The sequence below is a fragment of the Cervus canadensis genome, chromosome 3 (assembly GCF_019320065.1).
Source record: "Cervus canadensis isolate Bull #8, Minnesota chromosome 3, ASM1932006v1, whole genome shotgun sequence".
NCBI lineage: Eukaryota > Metazoa > Chordata > Mammalia > Artiodactyla > Cervidae > Cervus > Cervus canadensis.
In genome coordinates this window covers 84,284,449-84,305,531 of record NC_057388.1, presented here as the reverse complement: position 1 = coordinate 84,305,531, position 21,083 = coordinate 84,284,449, and the positions used below count along the sequence as shown (strand labels likewise).

Here is a 21,083-nt window from a genome sequence, read left to right as displayed (position 1 = left end):
GTGGGATCTGAGTTTCCTGACCAAGAATGGAACCTGGCACTCACTGCATTGGAAGCAGAGCCTTAACCACTGGACCACCAAGGAAGTCCCTAGATGTTCTTTTCTTTTTTTCAAAATGTGTTTATTTCTCCCTCTAACACTTGCTCTCTCTTAATCAAATTGTCTGATATTTGTCTGTTGAATTAGCTATACCCTGACAGCAGTGACCAGAGTGTGGGATTTTATAGTATAAAGGCTGGAAAGGCCTGGTCAGCCAGGCTGAAAGTTCTAAGTTAACTTCCCCCTACCTGTCATCTCCCTCTGCTTCATCAAACATAAGTACTTTCATTGTGCTCTGAGTGGTTCCACTGTCACCCCTGGTAGGATGCCTCCTAAGGTATTAAAATGGTGTTAGTCTCTCAGACGCATCCAACTCTTTGAGATCAGGCAAGAATACTGGAGTGGGTTACCATGTCCTTCTCCAGGGGATTTCCCCAACCCAGGGACCAAACCTGTATTTCTTCTGTCTTCTGCACTGGCAGGCGGGTTCTTTACCACTAAGGCCACCTGGGAAGCCCAAGGTATTAAAGGTAGAATGGTTAAAGGTCATGGGGCATCCTGAGCATCCCCGTTCTGCGTCCCACTCCCCAAACTGCTCATTCTCTGTGATGGAAGCCTCTGAGCATCCTTTCTTTCCCGTCCTCAGTTCTCGGGAATACCTAACGAGGTGAGCGCCTCACCTTACCACTCCCTCGGGGACCCGGTCCTGAACCAGCGCAGGGGCCACAGCCGATTGGAAGCGAACGCACGGGTCTCTCCCCTCTCTCTCCCGCAACCTGGCTCGGGGACCGGTCTGGCTGGTTCCGACATCTGGGGAATTAACATGTCCCGCCCATCCCTAGCCTCGAGCCGCGCAGGCTCCGCGTCTCCGCCCTTGTTCCCTCGCCGCTTCCAGCGCCTACGTGTGAAAGCCGCTACAAAGGGCTTGAATGAAACGTGTGTGGGTTTAGTGAGTCGTAAGCCACCAGGGGATCCCGTCTCCCCACAAACCAGACTCTCTCGCAGGAGGCTGAGGAGGGGGAGGAGGCGAGGAGCGGAGCGCTGGATTTCGCGGGCGCGCGCCGCGGCTGGAGCGGCGGGGAGAGGCCGGGCCACCTCCCCCCTTCCCAGCCATGCACCGCCTCGCCCGCGGCGGTTCCAGGCACCACAGTCTCCGCCCGGGCTGCGCCCGCGGTCGCCGCAACGAGCTCCTGCGGCCGCCGGCCCCGTCCACCGAGGAGCAGCGCCAGCCCTCCCCACCCCACCTCCACCGCCGATTCCCTTCTCCGCGGGGACGCGCCGCCCAGCAGCCCGCGCCGCCCCCTGGTCAACTTTGAGCGAGAGGAGAAACAACTTTGGCAGTGGCCGCGGGTTTCCAAACCCTCGCCTCCAGGTCCGCAGCAGCCTCGCGGGTTGCCGGGGTTAGGTGGGGCAGTTTCCCGGGCGCATCTGAGCGTCGTCTGGCAGCTAGCAACCTGTTTCCAGCGAGCGGGATGGGACTGTGGCTTCTAGGCATCCGAAGGAGGGCTACTTGTTTTTCTTTCCCTTGAGCGACCTCGGCTTGCTGCTGGATAGAGCCGCCTCGAAAGGATGTAAATAGGCGGAGCAACTGTTACCGAGAAGGCAACCACCCCAAAGGCAGGGAGGAGCGCGGGGCTTCGTCCGGGCTTCTCCCAGTCGCAACATTAATCATCAAGCAGGTGTTGGTTGCAAGTTTTCAAGGTCAGCCACTCAGAGCAGCGAGTCCCTCCCTGAACCTTGGGGATACGTAGCGCCCGGGTTGGATTTGACTGAGAAATGCTCAGGACGCCAAACAAGGAAGGATCGTAGAGGGGGAGTGTTGTGACCCCAAGACCCATCCCCCAACACCCCCGTAATCTCCCGTCCCCCACTGCCGGGGCGGGGGTTAGTATGTGACATGTGCCTAACTCTCAGCGGCAACTCAGGCAGCAGGTGTCGGTCCTAACCGGGAGGCGCTGCTGCTGGGTGCGCCCTCGCCCAGCCATGAGGGCCGCGGGCGCACCTCTCGCCCGCACCTCGCGGCTGCTGCTTCTGCTGTTGCTCAAGGTATCCGCTTCTCCTGCCCTCGGGTCCGCCCTTGCGCCCAGGAAGGAAAACTGTCTGGGAGAAAGCTGTTCTTCACCTACACTGATCCAGCGTCGCAGCAGGGACGCTTGGGGACCAGGAGATTCTGCAGGAGACCTTCTGCCAACTCGTGCGCCCAGGGAGGAGGAGCAGGAGGCAGTGGAGCGCTCGGCGCCCCCGTGGGACCTACCGGCGGGTCCCGGCGGTGACCCAGGTGTGGGCAGAGGGGCGCAGGCGTCGGCAGCTGAGCCCTCGGGACCTCCGGCTAGGCCACCTGGAGCCTGGAGGTGGAAAGGTGCCCGGGGTCAGGAGCCCCCTGAAACTTTGGGGAGAGGGAACCCCACGGCTCTCCAGTTCTTCCTTCACACCTCGGAGGAGAAGGAGAAGGGTCCCAGAGGCGCTGGCCTTTCTGGGCGTAGCCAGGAGCAGAGTGCGAGGAGGGAACCCGGAGCCAGCGACCTTTATTATTGGCCGAGGAGAGCCGGGAAGCGCCAAGGTTCTCCCCACGACCCTCAACCCAAGACGGTCCATGGACCGTCGGGGCACGAAGGGCGGACGATTGCACCCCCTGGCAGGGCGCTGGCTCAGAATGGGTCCTCCCTTGAAGGGGTTCATGAACGCGGGGGTCCCCGGCGGGGGAACAGCACGCACCCACGCTTGCGGCTGAAGAACCCCTTCTACCCGCTGACCCAGGAGTCGTACGGAGCCTATGCGGTCATGTGTTTGTCCGTGGTGATCTTCGGGACCGGCATCATTGGCAACCTGGCGGTGATGTGCATCGTGTGCCACAACTACTACATGCGGAGCATCTCCAACTCCCTCTTGGCCAACCTGGCCTTCTGGGACTTTCTCATCATCTTCTTCTGCCTTCCGCTGGTCATCTTTCATGAACTGACCAAGAAGTGGCTGCTGGAGGACTTCTCCTGCAAGATCGTGCCCTATATAGAGGTAATGCCGTCCAGGGGGTCTCGAGCTACTGGCTTTATTCATTGCCGGGATTTATAGCATCAGGACTGCTGCTCCACACACCTACCTGGCCGCTGAACCCCTGCACTTTTCCTGAGTCTCTCCCCCATTTCTCCTGCCAATCATGTATATACATTGGCATTTATACACTGGGTGTGGGGGGCGGACCTGAGCCGGCTTTGTCCAGTCACCTTCAAACTCATCTGCTCCTGAATTGGGAAATAACTATGATCACATTATACATAGGATTGTTTAGGTTTTAAATGTATTTCTCTGAATATGGTGTTTTATGGTGTGTGTGTGTCTATATATATATTGGCGATTGTCAGATTCTAGGGTTAATAAGTAATCAGTCCTTGACATTATTAGAGCCTAGCAGGGATAAAGCCCTATATCATTTATCTACTAGATTTCTAGTGCTCCAATATGATTTATTCCCCAAGAATATTATTAAATTCTTTCCTTAAATATAAAAAATTGAGTAATATTTTATTTAACTGAGGAAATCTACTTTTCTTTGTCACTTGGTCTTGATACATTAGTAACCTCCCAAATTAGTTTTAGGGTCTGGCTGTCTGCCATGCTATCCCATCTGAATTCTTATATTCTTATGTCATTTCTGTCCCTCTGTTTTCATTCTTCAATTTTGTAACCATTTTATTTACTTTGTATGAATGACCTTAAGGAAAAATAACACTTTGTACCTCATGGCACAGAATTTATTGAACATTCTCAAAATGTATAGTATATATCTGTTATTTGTTAGGGTGTAATGGAGTGACTACTTTTCTAAGACTAGAAAATTTCTTAAGAAGTAGGGGACACTTAATAGGTTCTGAACTTTGGAAATGAGAATCTTTGAGTAAAATTTTACTGTAACATCCTACAGCTAGTGTCCTTAACCGTTATTATGGTAGTTGTATTTGCTCTTTAAATGGCTTCTCTTTAAACACCAGCTCTTGGATGGAGCCCAAGTGCTTTGTTGCCAGTTGTGTTTTTAGCCAGCTGGCCCTTGATTTCCTCCATTCAGACTGCCCATTTCATTTATGGAAGCAGAAGAAGGGAAACTGTAAATATTCCAGAGCCCCTGATCCTGTCTGGCACCAAGGCCAGTGACACTATGTTCAACATTGTTCCAGGGCCTAGAGCTAGGGGATAAGTAAACAGAAAACAGTACCTACTTAGAAGGACCAAGGCAAGAAGCTGTAAATAAGACCCTCTGCTATCCTGGCAGGAATCAGCTGCAGGATCATTGCATGCTTGCTAAATCAGCTGTTGCTGCTTTACCAAGATCTAGGATTTCTCTTGTTGCCAAGCTCCAAGTAGCTCCGAAACATCTAATTTATTTGGAAGACAGCTCATTTTTGAATTGCAGAGAAGGAAGTTAAATTTATGGAAGAGAATATGTGTCTACCAGTCATCATACGATGTAAGGTTTCTCTGATTGTTTAAATAGTGCAGAAGAAATTGATATATGCAAAAAAGAGACAAAAGTAAACTAGTAAGTAAATAGGAGAGTTACTTCCAAGAAGAGGAAAGCAAATTGGCTTGTTTTAATTGTACTGAACAGGATAAAATTTTCATACAGTAGAGGGAAAACAATAAAGAGGACAGAAAAAAGAAACTGGGAAAGAAAAAAAAAACACCAAAGTTCTTAGGAAAAAAAAAAACTTTAAAATAATTTCATTCAAAAATCAGAAAAGAATAATCAAATTTTGGTGAGTTTTATGAAACCTATGAGTTTCGAGTGATGGTATTATGTATGTGTTTTAATTTTCTTTCTAATTCTGAGGATTTTAGAAAAAATATATATTTTCATTTGTGTTTAGTTTTTAAATTTAATTCTCATTTTCTTAAGAATAGCAATTATTGTTATTTTTTACTCTGTATTTTCTCCTTCTTCATAGCCCTATTTTTTTAGTTATTGGTACAGAGCTTTTTTTTCCCTCTAGAGAATCAAAGGCTTGAAGAAAAGATTCACTCATTTTTATTTCTTGAAAAATTAAACTATAATATACATTTTTACTTTTAGAGTAATGAATAAAGACCTTAAGATTTAGTGTTTCTATACTCATACTTAATCTTGTTCTTCTGAAATAATTCGATAATATTTCATAATTTTCTGTGAAAATGATCACTACTGTGATCAGACAGTAGTATTAGCTCCACAGTTTCTGATTATGAGTGCAAGAAATATGCCTCAAATTTCAGAATAAAGCATTTCTGCCTCCAGAAGGCATTGCTATTTTCACAGAAGAGGGATCTAATGCCTATTCCATGTTGGGTTTCTGGGAGAAAAAACTGGGAAGTTGAACTGTGATGCAAATGTCACAAAGACTTCAGCAGACAACACAGGAGCTCTAGGGCTGGGATGGTTCTACAGGGATGTCCTGAATGGAGGCAAGAGGACTCAGCCCTTACATAACCCCTTGATGGACCTGTCACTGGATTCAAGTTGCTCCCAGGAAGGGGGCATAACCTTAAGCTGGGTGGATCTCTTTGGTCAAGGGCAATCCTATAGAGGAATGCAGCTAAGAGCCATCAACCACAATAGTCCCAGCAGGTAGGGAAGTCAGCATATCATTCCTTAAAGGACTTTTGGGGGGGGAAGCCATCTGTGTGGGGAACAACATCATCCACTACAGTGACGTTTGAATTATCATGTTGAATTAGAACCAGGTAACCTTCTAAGTGAATCCCCTCATTTTAAAGATGAAACATGACACTCAGAGAAGAGAAATGACCCTCCTAAGTATGTACACTAGTCAATGGCAACCAGACCCTTTGTCTCAACACTTGATGTTGATATTTGGTTATTAGCAACCATCTATAAGGTGAAACAGTGTCCAGTGACTCTTTTCTTTTTCTGCTCCTTGTTATCTTTTAAAAAGACTTTTGAATCCAACAGGCAGGAAAAAAACAGTAAACCTAGTTGACATCATTTGTTTTATGATAAAATTTATAGCTTTTTATATTTTTAAATTTCATCTTCCTTCCCATAAACTGACAGTAAATTCCCTAGTTGGTAGCTCATTAAATTTTAAAAAGTTGTAGTAATTTGGGACAACTACACTTTTTTTTTTACAACTGCACTTTTTAACGTGCCAAAGATGATTATCTTAATAATCAAATACAGATATATAGGTTGTACTTTATGTTCTTAACAACTACAAAGTGTCTTAGATTGGGGAGCACATTACAGATGTTTTTAAAAACCTTTTCCACAATTTGTCCTCATTCTGAATCTTTTTCTTCTTGGCTGCAAGACTCTGAAAATTATTTGACATTTCATCTCCTTTTATTATCTAGATTTGATCCTTTCTTTACTTTTTACTTTTTTATATTTATCTTATTAGTTGGCTATTCTTCCCTTTTTTTTTTCCCATCACACACTCTCTATTGATTTATAATGTCTGAGCTACCATTTTTCTAGTAGTTGTTTTTGCCTTTTTCGATGTATTTATTTTAAAATTTTAACCACAATTCACTTTGATTGATCTTTACAGATTTTCTCTATCTTCTCTTTTGCCTTCATTTCCTTCTCTACTATAGTTCTTTCTTCTTCAGCTTGAGTATTAGCATCATCTTAAGGAGGTATAAGAATTTAGGGGAGAGTTCTGTTTGTATAGAAAAATAGGTGTTTCTTCAACAGAAAGGATAGGTCTTCGCAATTTGCATTCAACTCTTCTTTTTTATTTCAAAGTGTTGACATAAAATTTAAGGAGAACACTGAGCTTCCAGAGTCTATCTCTAGAAAGGGAGTTCTATTATATTTAATGTTACTGTGAGTGGGATCATAGTGGGAACATTTGTAGTTGATAATTTCTCTCTTTCTGTTCCAGGATTATGAAGTCTCTGTGGTCTAGTGATAAGTCCCATGAAGATGCAATGGTAGGAAAGGGGGACAGGAGAGAAGGAAGTCTGGGTGGATGGTGGCCACCCTAACACATACATCATTTTAAACTGGTTTATCAGAGAGTCACCAGAAAATAAAAAACTATACTCCAAGCAATAGTTTGTGGAGAGACAGTGTATATGTGGCTTGCATATGGAGGTCTGGGTGTGGATTGCAATAGGAGGATGGCAGAAGAGTTCCCTACTGTACCATTCTCTAGGGATCTAACAAATGCTTCAGTTCAGTTCAGTCACTCACTCGTGTCCAATTCTTTGTGACCCCATGGACTGCAGCACACCAGGCTTCCCTGTCCATCACCAACTCAATGGAGTTTGAGCAATGAAGCTTGCTCAAACTCATGTCCATCGAGCTGGTGATGCCATCCAACCATCTCATCCTCTGTCATCCCCAGTATTCTTGCCTTGAGAGAACATCATAAAAGGCAAAAAAGATATAACAAATGCTTAAAGCCAAATAACTCAGGCATTGAATGGTGCAACTGGAACAGCTCTTTGCTCATTACTTGATGAAAGCCGACCAGAGTGAAGTGTTACATCTGATCCAGATCCACTGCTAAATGTATATTTCTCTTGAGATGTCAGTGGGAGGTCTTGAATATGTTCTTGTTTTTTAGTTGCTAAGTTGTGTCTGACTCTTTTGCCAGGCTTCTCTGTCCATGGGATTACTAGAGTGGGTTGCCATCTCCTTCTCCAGGGGATCTTCCCAACCCAGGGATGGAACCCTCCTCTCCTGCATTGGCAGACAGATTCTTTACCACTGAGCCACCATGGAAGCCATGAGAGAATCCTTGTTGTTGTTCAGTTGCTAAGTCCTGTCTGACTCTTTGTGACCCCATGGACTGTAGCCTGCCAGGCTGATCTGTCCTTGGAATTCTGCGGGCAAGAATACAGTGAGTTTGCTATGCCCTTGTCCAGAGGATCTTCCTGACCCAGGGATCGAACTCCCATCTCTTATGTCTGCTGCATTGGCAGGCCTGTTCTTTAAAACTAGTGCCACCTGGGAAGCCCTTATATTGCCATACAGGTATGCTATTCTACACAGATTTCCCTAGAACTCTTACATTCAAGTGCTAACACGCTGATCACAACGGATAGTAACTTTGCTTGAGGAGTGGATTAGATATTTGTTTGTTTAGTCGCTAGGTTGTTTCTGACTCTTTGCGATCCCATGGACTGTAGCCCACTGGGCTCCTCTGTCCTTGGGATTTCCCAGGAAAGAGTACTGGAGCGGGTTGCCCATGGGCTTCTGTGGTGGCTCTGAGGTAAAGAATCTGCCTGCAGGAGACACAGGTTAGATCTCTGGGTAGGGAAAATCCCCTGGAGAAGAATTAGGTATACTGATGGACTTTTAAGTGGAAGAATACAGTTTTGAGAGCCATTTGAAAGTTACTGATAATATTCTCAGGGAAAATAAACACACTGAGTTAGAATGGTACTTAACACATATTGTATGACTTCCTATTAATCCTTTATAATAATTTTCACATTCCCATGCAAGAGAAATAATTGGCTGATAACTCCGAAGAGTTAACCAGAAAAGAAAAAAAAAAAATAAAGTGTGTGCCTATGTATAACTCTATTCATGAACAGTGTACGATGAAGTTTATTGAACTTGGGTTCCACCGGAGAAATGTTGTTGTTCAGTTGCTAAGTCATGTCTGACTCTTTGTGACCCCATGGACTGCAGCACTCCAGGCTTTCCTGTCCTTCACTATCTCCCAGAGTTTGCTCAAACTTATGTCCGTTGAGTCTGTGATGCCATCCAAACATCTCATTCTCAGTTGTCCCCTTCTCCTCCTGCCTTCCATCTTTCCCAGCATCAGGGTATTTTCCAATAAGTCAGTTCTTCACATCAGGTAGCCAAAGTATTGGAGCTTCAGCTTCAGCATCAGTCCTTCCAATGACTATTCAAGGTTGATTTCTTTAGGACTGACTGGTTGGATCTCCTTGCAGTCCAAGGGACTCTCAAGAGTCTTTAGCACTACAGTTCAAAAGCATCAGTTCTTCAGGTCTCAACCTTCCATATGGTCCAACCCTCACATCTGTACATGTCTACATACCTGACATGTCATAGCTTTGACTATATGTACCTTTGTTAGCAAAGTGATGTCTCTGCTTTTTAATACACATGAGGAATGAAAGTTTTATAATAATCAAATGTGAAATTCAAATACTTTCCTTAACTATTGATTATAAGAATGCTCTCCTTTTGTAAAGCTTGCCAATGAAGTAGAAACAAGAATATGGGTTTTTCTTTACTTGTCTCCTAGAGATATCAGTTGGCTTTCAGCTTTTAAGAATTATACACAAAACACCAGCACCCAATAAGGACTAAAGAGCAGCTTGAATAATTCATTATTTTCTATAGTCCTCTTCCATAGATGTCATTATTCACTCATTTATTTACTATCCATTCATTCATTAAACATTTATTGGGCTTTTCTTCTATGCTAGGCACTAAGTTAGGAGAGAACAGGAGGGAGAGAGAAGAAAAAGCTTCCAGAGTTCAGTAACATAGATGTGTTTATACTGTGTGTTTATAGATGTGTGTTACTGCTATTATAGACAAGTGAAACCACGTGCTATATAGTGTGATAATACTATAAGAGGGGCTTAAACAAGCTGTCATGGAGGTTCAGGAATGGCCCTGGAATCAGTCATCTCACAATCATTCTTCCTCTCTCCAAAGAGAATTCAAGAATTCAAGAATTCTCCAAAGAAAAAATTCAAGTGAAAACTATGTTCCCTTTCATTCTTTTTCAATAATATTCTTGCTATTAGTTTTCACAAATATGTACAGCCTAGAGCCATGGTGAAAAGCTACAACTATTAATTCTTGCTTTCTTTTTTTTTCAATTTGTCCTAGGATATGAGGTGTATGAGACATTTCAGCAGATGTGACTCTCCTAGACATTTCATTTAGAATACAGAAGTATTCCAAATATTGTTAAATGTTAAATTATTATTTAGAATACAATGCCTGAGATAACCATTTCCGAGTTGGAATTAGTCATCCTTATTAGTCATAAAGACATTAAGTAAATCGAGTTTTAAAATTGTACTTAAATGAATGGTTTATTTAGCAGTGCAATAGCAGAATGTTAAATGATGTCCTTTTCTTCTGAAAATCTCATAAACATACCAATTGTTTAATTTGACCTTAGAGGACCTGGGAAGAAAGGCTGATAAGAGAGATACTTCACACCTTATTATAGAGCCAGGGAAAATGGAAGCATGGAGAATTGGAGTCATCCCTCAAGCCCACAGTCAACTTTAGAACTTACCCTCAGTTTTTGAGGGCTTTCAAAGTATCTGGTTAAATCAACAAAATATCCCTCAACAGTGAAAAATAAGTTATGCAAAAACAAAATAGATCTGAGCTTCTGAGCCTACCCAAGGCTGAGAATGTAAGGTTCTACCTTGTACTACATGGGCCATGAGAGAAGGGTCCCACCTTTAATAGCTCTTCCTGTGAATTGTAGGGTTTCCCCAGTGGCTCAGTGGTAATGAACCCACCTCCAATGCAGGAGACTTGGGTTAGATCCCTGGGTTGGGAAGATCCCTTGAAGAAGGAAATAGCAACCTACTCCAGTATTCTTGCCTGAGAAATCCCATGGACAAATGAGCCTGGCAGACTACAGTCCTAGGTTTAATGGTATCCCATTGGAAGCACAGGGCTCTGAGTCTGGGATATGGACTATGTGGGGAGAGGAATGCATAGACCGCTATGCACTGAGGTTTGTCCCTGACACTGCACTTCTGCACCCATCCTTCAGGGATCCTCTGTCATTTTTCTTACCACAAATTGACCTGCCAGAGTCCCATAATTAACTCAACCTTGTTGCCAAGACTAACTCTTAGGTATCCTTATGAGAATGGTATTCTTTGTGCCAGAAGAGATGATCTCTTCTAAAATTTCAAGGTGGAGTGGAGAATGGAATTACTACAACCTCAAATATGGGCTCTTTCTATTTGCAAAGTCGGTACAGACACTTTCCATAAAACTTCCATAAAAACCGGATATAATCACAGTTCCAGACTTATTCTTGAGATAGAATAGTTTCAGCTTGTGAATTTATGATGGTTTTCAATGTGATCTATCAGCACACTTGAATGGTTCACAGCATGAATGAGGCCAAGGTCACTGATTTGATCCTAGCCTAGAATGAGTCATTTCAATTAGGTCTATGACTGTACTCGGGGCTGCCATTTTTCACTCCCTTCTCATCACTTCCTGCCTTCAGGGAACTTTCCTCCTACCTCTATTACTTCTCCTTGGTTCAGATTTCTCTCATATAGGAAATGCATCTGTTAACTAATTCACAGTAAGATGTGACATTTAGAGATACATGCCTTTTGTAAGAAGGATGAATAAAGAGAGGGTACTACTTCCTTAACCTATTACCCAGAATGGGATTTTGGTTAAGAACAGAGAAATTTTATCTTCAAATATGGTCTCTCAATGTCATTCAAATCATAATTACCTAACAACAAATGGATGAGGCCAGTTCTGATTTTGTCTTTAGTTTAGGTTCACCACCATGTTCAAGGGACTACTTGCTGTCCAAGGAGTCCCGTGGACAGCAAGCAGATCCAACCAGTCCATCCTAAAGGAGATCAGCCTTGAATATTCATTGGAAGGACTGAAGCTGAAACTGAAGCTCCAATACTTTGGCCACCTGATGCGAAGAGCTGACTCCTTGGAAAAGACCCTGATGCTGGGAAAGATTGAGGGCAGGAGAAGAAGGGAGCAACAGAGGATGAGATGGTTGCATGGCATCCCGGACTCAATGGACATGAGTTTGAGAAAACTCTGAGAGATAGTGAAGGACAGGGAAGCCTGGCATGCTGCAGTCCATGGGCTCACAAAGAGTCAGACACCACTTAGCAACTGAACAAAAACAACATGACCACGTGCAATGGCGCAGTGTCATTAGTCACAAGAAAAAACAGGTGAAAATTTGTTACTGGTCTTTGGAAACTCATCGGAACCCCTAGGTGAAAAACAGAAATTCCAGTTCATTTTAAGATTGATTAGAAACAACATCATAATATTAAGAGTTGAAATCTAGACTTTGGGCTTGTGGGAAATACTGCCTTTTGAAATGAATTTCTAATTATTGAGAACAAATTTGTAATGATTAAATTCCTTAAGATCTGTTGATTCCAATAGATGGCTTGCATTTTAGGACAAATGATGTTAATCTTGCTTCAGTTGTTGTTGTTGTTTTTTTTTAACCAATAAGCATTGGCATGTTTATATTTTAATTATAACATTTTAGATAAGTTGTAGCAAAATTATTTTTTTTTAACTGCAAAGGAATGTACTTCTACCGAAGTCAGAAGTCTCAATTGTTAGGAATGTCAAGGTGAGAATGATAAAAGTAAAAGGATAAATACAAATTTTACGGTGATACGTTGACTTTTAAATAGTCTCCTTTTTTTTTTCTAACTTAGTAAGAACATGTTACCAAGTTTAAAAATGAGGGAGTAGAGTTGAGAAGGCAGCAATAGCTGATACCTTGAAACTTGTCTTTCCCTGACCCTGGAAATCATGTAAAGATGAAATAGGCTGGGTACAGTTTAAATAAATAGATATGTATGATATGCAGTTGTATCAGATTAAATCTCAGTGATTTTGATAAAAGTAAGAAGCCCTCTTTTTGACTGTGGAAGAATCGTTTTTGTGCCTGTGAAGGGCTTCCTTTCATTTCCGAGGCCTGTGCGTCCTCACCAGGGTTGAGACACATCTCTCCTACTCATTCTGTATTTTGGTTTGGAAACACTAATAGAAGTATGTTACTGCCACAGGATCGTGATTAGCATGTGCTCCAAGATGAAGACCTTTTGATAAAAGCCATCGCATTGACAGTGATGAATAAAGTGGCTTTGATAAACAGTGATGATAAACAGTGGCTTTGAAAAACATGGTTCCTACACTGTTGCTCAAAAAAGTGTCTCTGGTGGGGAAGTTGCCCTGAAGAGTTTCGAGGAGATGTGTCATGGGAAATGCAAGAGGAAGCCAGGGACACAAGCTCAAGCCATTTAGAGTTTCACAGGAAACTCTACCCTGTGCTCCTCCTGCTTTTTTCCTGGCTGATTGTTAGGTCTCTAACCATGGACTTATAATGGGTTATCATTCATGGCCCAAATGAATGGGTTTTCTTAACAATGATGCCCTTGTTTTGAGGGTTACTTGTGTACAAAGGACAGCCCATAAATAGATGCACTTGTCTTTCTGAGGTAAAATATAAGTTAAGCGAGAGTACAGTTGTCATGACTTTGGTTAGAAATTTTCCTGTTTTATAAAAATCAATGTATTCCAGTTGCTTCACTGTAGTTAAGCATGTGGGTTCAATGTCATATGAAAGAATTTTTGCTTGGAAGTACATCAGTCTTTTCTTTCCCCATCAGTGTTATCACTGATGTCTATCAGAGAGTTTAGCAAAATATACTATTTATTTGGTATGAGTTAAACTTTCATAGCTCGACCTCATTCATAAAGATTTCTTATTTGCCTGTCTGCAGGAAGCTTAGAAATGGAGCTGTAGCTACCACAGAATTTTTGTAGATGACTGTTTTTCACAACATATCCATGTGCTGTTTCTTCACATCATTTTGGATGAACAGGGATTTGAAATAGTACTAGCTGAAGACAGTACTTTCCTCCAGCCGGATGTTTGTACCGAGTTAGAACCTTAAATGGTAGGGAGAACTCTTGTGCATTGGAACTGCTGCTTCCCCACGTGAGGGTATCCACTGGCCCTGTGCCTCTACGGGCCCTTGAAGCAACATTGCAGGTGACCGCAGGTGACCACAGCTGCCCACAGCCTCACTGTTCTAGATGTTGACTGGGCAGCAACGTTTACTGTTGTTCTTCTTCCAGGACACAAAGAAGAGCAGAACATTGCTGGTGGAAGATTTCAGAGTTGTTCATTTTGATTCTCTAGTGCCTGTATTTTGATGCTAGTCCCCTCAAAATGCTATATTATTTTCCCAAATAGTTAAAGATTTCTGCTTCCAACTTTCCTTTGATCTTGATTCTCAGAATTAACCACCTTGTCCATTCAAAGTGTTTACATTTCTGCTTTTGTTGGTGTTAATTATTCCTCCGGTTGCAGTTTAATTAATAAGAGATTGCATCTCACGCATTCCATCTCTCAGAATATTGCTTCAAAAAACTAACCATCAAAGCTAACGCTTAAAGCTTTACTCCCAAGAGCATATTTCTAGTGATATGGAATTTTAGCAATCAGATATGGTCATTAAATGCAGAAAGATCCAGCCTTCATGATACAGTTTTATAATTGTATATAATTGCACCATTCATCTTGGTAGAATTTCTAATGAGCCGTATGTAAACAAGTATATTTAAAAATTGTGATAGAAATCTTCTCATGGCCAAATGTTACCCCAACATTTAGCAATTCTAATTACATGGATAGATTCCATATATGAGTAAACAGAAATTAGCCCACCACTCCTGGTCCAGCTGATCCATGCATTTCTGTGGCATGCAGTTAATTCTCTACAAAGGTTTACAGCCTCCTGTGAATAACCTGGGGAAGTACTGAATGGGGACCTTGTGCCTTTCTTGCTGTTTCACGTCAAGTTTCAAGTGCATAAGTGAATTTATAGAAAAATATCTGGAGTAATAACACTGCAGGCAGTAGCAACAGGAGAGAGTAGCTATCTAGGACTGGCATTTGGGATGCAGTTGCTCTTGGCAACTGCGTGGTAAGTTCTGTCTGTATTTGGGGAGCTGTTTGTCTCAGTGGTTCTTTTAACTCTCTCTAGCTCTTGTGACCTTCCTGGATGGTTTACCTTGTTTCAGTTTACCTCTGCAATCCTAATTGCAGAGAATTTTATCAGAGAGAAGAACAATTTGAAAGTAGGAAGCTAGATGCAGGAGTTTCCTGAAATTTGTGTATGACAACTGAGAAGTTTCCCGTAATCCATGGTTTGTCAAGAGCACTACAGGTCAAATGTGTTTGAAGTCCTCAGTACTGCAGCTCTCAGGAGTATGGTTGAAGAACTGAGCATCTTCAAATAAAATAAAATGTAGAAGGATTCCTCAGTAAAAAAATCAAGGCACATGTAAATCCTGCTTAAAATTTGTCCTAATTTTTTCTTTTTTAATCTTATGAGATGAGTTATACAGAATCTAGAAACAACCCCCCCCTTTTTTTTTTGCTTTTTGAAGCAGTGAACATCTTTTCATTAAGAATGAAGATGCAGCAAAGTTTATGGTATCCAAGGAGCTGATAATCTAACACACCTGTTTTAGTACCTGTCCACCTACATTCATTTGCTCTTTGCTGTTACCTCACATTAAATGCTTTGTAACAGATTTGAGATAGGTATGCAAATGCTAGCTCCTGTAGTAATTGGTTCAGATTTTAAATCTCTAGATTTAAAATGATGGAGATCAATCCGGGAGAAGATACTATCACTTATGCGTTGTGTGTTCTCTGTAAGTAATGATAGAAAATTACCAAGTAAACAGATTTTGTGAGCCTCTAAGAGACTGCTTCTTCTCAGAGTCTAGTATTTTCATATTGCCAAGCTGTCCTTTTAATAGAAATGTTATTCATAATTTAAAAAGGCTGCAGAGTATAAACTTTTATAGCTTTGTATTTTTGGACTGACTGTGGAAACAGGGTGACAAGGAAATATGCACGTGATTTGCCTCAGTGAAGATGGTGCAGAAAGTCTTGCTGAGGACTCTTGTACATTTGATAGCCTGAGAATTTTTGTTTTGTTTTGTTTGTGCTTTACAATCTTATAGAGAGATGACTCAAAACACTTGCAAAGCTAATATATACATACAAACTTCCAAAAATCTGTACAATACAGCAATTTCCAAATAATCCTGTTTGATGCAGACCTTTAGAAAATGACACATTCTTCTTCGATTTCCAAAAGGTGATATTACAAAAATTATTGACATAAAACACAATCTGATCTTAGGACATTTGCACAGTGTGGACTTCAATTGTAGAATTATTTTGAGTCTCTAGCATAAATGAAAAATATATTTCTATTAAGGTGAACAACTCATTAAGTTGAAAATTAATTTTAAAAAGGTAAATGTAGAGATGGCTCAGGCATATTAGATTAATATTTTCTATGCTGATGTTTATGGAAAACTTCATGAAGATTTTGTAGTAAAAGAACTGTGGTTATAAGTTTAACCATGACCTCTTGATTTGCTCTGATGTAGACTCTGTTATTCCTATTTTTCTTCATTTTTGCTTTTCATACAGCTAACCCCTCATTTTATCTCACTTCAGACTGTCTCCAGCAATAGTTATGAGAGTAATCAGGACACGCATGCAGTATCCTTATTTTCCATATGAGAACTAGTAGACACTAACTAATATGTAGTGTATAAGAAGCAAGACTGTTTGCCACTGGAATTCATAGAATCCACAAGGCAAGTTTCTATCTTTCTAGGGAGAGTGACAGCTTAAACGTAGTAGGTAAACAGTTAATGTTTTGAGTGCTGAAATTGTTAGGACAAATGGTTTTCCTTTTGTCAACATGGTCCTTTAGAGTCCTAAAAATTTAGACATTAATGTATATTCATTATACATATACACACATATATATATACGTGCGTGTGTGCATGCATGCTAAATCACTTCAGTTGTGTTTGACTCTTTGCGACCCTGTGGATCATAGCCCTCCAGGCTCCTCTGTCCCTAGGATTCTCCAGGCAAGAATACAATACTGGAGTGGGTTGCCTTGCCCACCTCCAGGGGATCTTCCCAACCCAGGGATGGAACCTCATCTCCTGCATTGACAGGTGGGTTCTTTATTCTTAGTGCCACCTGAGAAGCCCATATAAAGTAGGTATTTGGGGTATACCCCAAAGCAGCCCATTCACTTCAGGGATTTTCTGTTAGTCTCCTGTTTTATCTTAACCTTCAGGAACATTTTACCTCCTATCCATTGTCCTTGTTTAAATAAATAAATAATGACTTCATTTATTAAACATTAAATGACTTTAATTTCAACCCAAACCGTGGAGTATATTTGGTGCTCTTGATTACTCTGCTTATCTTGTGACTTTGAGAACCACCTTACCTCTCTTGGTTGACTATGACCTAGCTGATCTTTATGCATCCTTCCAGCTTTAATATTTTTTGGCTCCATGACCCAGAACCACTATATTTCTTCTCTCTTTTTCCTTCTATTTTTATTTCTTGTCCTTACTATGATTCATCAGAAGTCACCAACAACAGTTACCCATGCCTGATTCCAGGAAATTGTTCTTTTCTTTTGGGGGGTACTTTCCGTCCATCTGTATTTATTGCCTAATGTTTTGATCTTTCAGAGATGACCCAGGATAAATATATTCTATGTTCCTCGCGCAGGTTGCTTCTCTGGGAGTCACTACCTTCACTTTATGCGCTCTGTGTATAGACCGCTTCCGGGCGGCCACCAACGTCCAGATGTACTATGAAATGATAGAAAACTGTTCTTCCACAACCGCCAAACTTGCTGTGATATGGGTGGGCGCTCTCCTGCTAGCCCTGCCGGAAGTGGTCCTCCGCCAGTTGAGTAAGGAGGACCTGGGCTTGAGCGGGCGAGCGCCTGCCGAGCGCTGCGTCATCAAGATCTCCCCCGACCTTCCCGACACCGTCTATGTCTTAGCCCTCACCTACGACAGCGCTCGACTCTGGTGGTATTTCGGCTGTTACTTCTGTTTGCCCACGCTTTTCACCATCACCTGCTCTCTAGTGACTGCAAGGAAAATCCGCAAAGCCGAGAAAGCCTGTACCCGGGGGAATAAGCGACAGATCCAGCTAGAAAGCCAGATGAACTGTACAGTCGTGGCTTTGACCATTTTATATGGATTTTGCATTATTCCTGAAAACATTTGCAACATCGTGACTGCTTACATGGCCACAGGGGTTTCCCAGCAGACAATGGACCTTCTTAACATCATCAGCCAGTTCCTTCTGTTCTTCAAGTCCTGTGTCACCCCTGTCCTCCTCTTCTGTCTCTGCAAACCCTTCAGTCGGGCCTTTATGGACTGCTGCTGCTGCTGCTGTGACGAGTGCATTCAGAAGTCGTCCACGGTGACCAGTGATGACAATGACAACGAATACACCACGGAACTGGAGCTGTCACCTTTCAGCACCATACGTCGGGAAATGTCCACGTTTGCTTCTGTTGGAACTCATTGCTGAAGGAGTGAGCACAGCCTTGGGTTGGCTTCGCTTTCTTTTTGTTTGTTTGTTTGTTTGATTTTCATACCCTGTGAAAGTTTTTACTCCTATTTTTCCTTACTGGGAAAAAAATGCAGAAGAAAAAAAAAAGGAGAGAAATATTAACTACTGGTAGAACTGATTTTGCAAATTAATATTTGTGCTTTGAAAAAGAAGTTTATATTTAGTTATTTAAGAAGTATGGGAGGCCCATAGTTTTAGATCATTCTATCTGGTATGGTGCTAATATTTTATTTGAAAAAAAGTGACTGCACCTTAATTAATTGCTAACTTACTTTCGTTCTTTTAAAAAATATAATCACTGTATATTGGTTATAGCCATGTGATTTTGTAGGCTATTTTCTGTTTGAGCTGTGATTGAAAGTATATTGTATGTGGTTTTGTGAGATGAGTTGTAGTTAAGAAGCATTCACCAAGTAGCACCAAATAAATGACACTTTATTCTTTAACCTCATTGTCAATCTACTTTTAACCAAGATTCAATAAATATTTTAATTGCCTTAAATACACAATTACTGGTTTTATGCACGATTTCAAATCGACCTTATTGTTTTATAAATTCTATTTTCCCTTAGGGCTTCTCTGATAGCTCAGTTGGTAAAGAATCCGCCTGCAATGCAGGAGACCTGGATTCAATTCCTGGGTTGGGAATATCCCCTGGAGAAGGGAAAGGCTAGCCACTCCAGTATTCTGATCTAGAGAATTCCATGGACTGCATAGTCCATGGGCTTGCAAAGTGTTGGGCATGACTGAGTGACTTTCACTCAGTTGACTATTTTCCTTTAAGATGGGAAACCACTATATTACAAAGAAGTTTTCCTAACAGTACTATTTATATGTATGATCCATAAAACTATATTGTATGTTTCAAAAATGTATTTTTAATATTCAGATAGAGATGCAAATTACTTCCAAATATTTAAAAAATATGAATAAATAGACAGCAGAGTAGGAAGAAACTATCTTTTTTTTTAAAAAAAAAATTCACCTCTTAACCAGCATATAGAGCTACAGGTTTTCCCATGAGGAATTATGAGTGGAACCAAAGATGAAAAAACAATGCATTTGTCATCTATTTCATCTAAACACTGACCTCTGAAGCACCATGAATTCTATGTGAAGTACTTCGAATTCTTATTTTTCTCCTTTTAAAAAATGAACTTGGTTTAATCTGTGTGACTTAATTTCTTTAATAAATTACAGTATAGTGGAATAATAAAATATTTATACATCTTGATTAAAACACTTAAATATTCAAGTACTACCTTTAAATTGATATTCTGTAAACTCCCAACAGAAAAACTAGTCCTCTCCATTTGAATTATATGAATCCCTGAAGGAGTTCACGTAAAAGCAATTGTATAGGACGCCTGCCACGTGGGACACACCCCTGATCAGATGGCAGAGGCAGTGACCTAGGTGACTCAGTGTGATTTTCATGTTGCTGTCCTCAGAAAAATCATATAGGGGAACCCAACTTTCTGGCTGGAAACTGCCCTGTGTATTTTCTTCTTGTCAATTTCTGCACTATTTAATATAACTGAGTAGCACATTTTTTCTTCCTGACTAAATGTTATTTAAATCATTAAACTTTAGTGCTAGAAAAATTAAAAGTACTTAATTCAGACCACTCGTTTTCTGCATGAAACCCAGAATAACTAGATGACAGTGCCCAGAATATCTCCTTTTCCCCAGTCCAGTACTTCTCAAAGGGATTCCCCCCTACTGCCTGTATTTCAAAGAACTTGAGGAGGAATAAAAACAAGGCAGCATTGTTCCTCTTACAGATCCCTGTAATAGGTCTTTGGAAATGAGGATGCCTGAACTAGGTTTTGGCTGCTGAGCAGATCAACAATTATCATTCCACAGTGTGTCTCATGATATTTAGTTGAAGAACTGACCAACTGGAAAAGACCTGATGCTGGAAAAGATTGAAGACAGGAGGAGAAGGGGACGACAGAGGATGAGATGGTAGGATGATATCACCGACTCAACAGACATGAGTTTGAGCAGACTCCTGGAGATGGTGGAGGACAGGGAAGCCTGGCGTGCTGCAGGGCATGGGGCTGCAAAGGGTCGGACATGACTTAGTGACTGAACAACAGCAACAATAAATCAAGAAACTGATTGAGCACGTGGGATAGAAAAGATTCTGTGCTGTAATCTGCAATAAATAAATGTAAATAAAGCTGAGTGTCAGACCTTATAAAAGCAGGTGGGGTGGGCTGAGAAGAAAGGAATAAGACACATAGATAAACAGGTATGACATCCGCTGGGACTGGTGAGGAAGGTGCAAAGTTCTAGGATAATTTAGAGAGAGCGCCTCAGATGAGAGGAAATCACGAATGACTTAGGATGACTGGAGGGGCAGGCTTTCAGAAGGAGCTGATGAAAGGCAGTCGGAGAAGTGAACACTTTAGGAGGAGAGAGATAAGTGAGGAACAGAGGAAGGCGTCCTGGCCTGTGACTGAAGAACAGATAAACAGTCCAGTTAGGTTCCTATACTATGTGTGAACAGAAGCCTCGTGGGAAATCCTGGTGAAAATATGTGTTTAAAACATATTATAAAAGGGTAATAGCTTTATGGTTTTGGCATCCCAAATGTTCTGTGTTCACGTGAGAGGCCTTGCCTGCCCCCTCCCCCTCCCCCATGTTGTTGCTCAGTCGCTAAGTCGTGCCGGCTCTTCTGTGACCCTGTGGACTGCAGCCTGCCAGGCTCCTCTGTCCATGGGATTGCCCTGGCAGAAATGCTGGAGTGGGTTGCCATTTCCTTCTCCAGGGGATCTTCCCGACCCAAGGATCAAAGCCACACCTCCTGCATTGGCAGGAATATTCTTTGTCCCCGAGCCACCAGGGAAGCCG

General features: G+C 41.9%; 1 protein-coding gene across 1 annotated transcript; it reads left to right on the top strand.

Annotated features, from left to right (window-relative positions):
* Positions 1-993: 993 nt before the first annotated feature.
* GPR37 (G protein-coupled receptor 37) lies at positions 994-18,726 on the top strand. Its single transcript, XM_043463618.1, has 2 exons — positions 994-3,051; positions 17,364-18,726. Exons 1-2 carry the CDS (start codon positions 2,023-2,025, stop codon positions 18,180-18,182), a joined length of 1,848 nt encoding a protein of 615 aa, XP_043319553.1. The 5' UTR covers positions 994-2,022; the 3' UTR covers positions 18,183-18,726.
* The last annotated feature ends 2,357 nt before the right edge of the window (positions 18,727-21,083 follow it).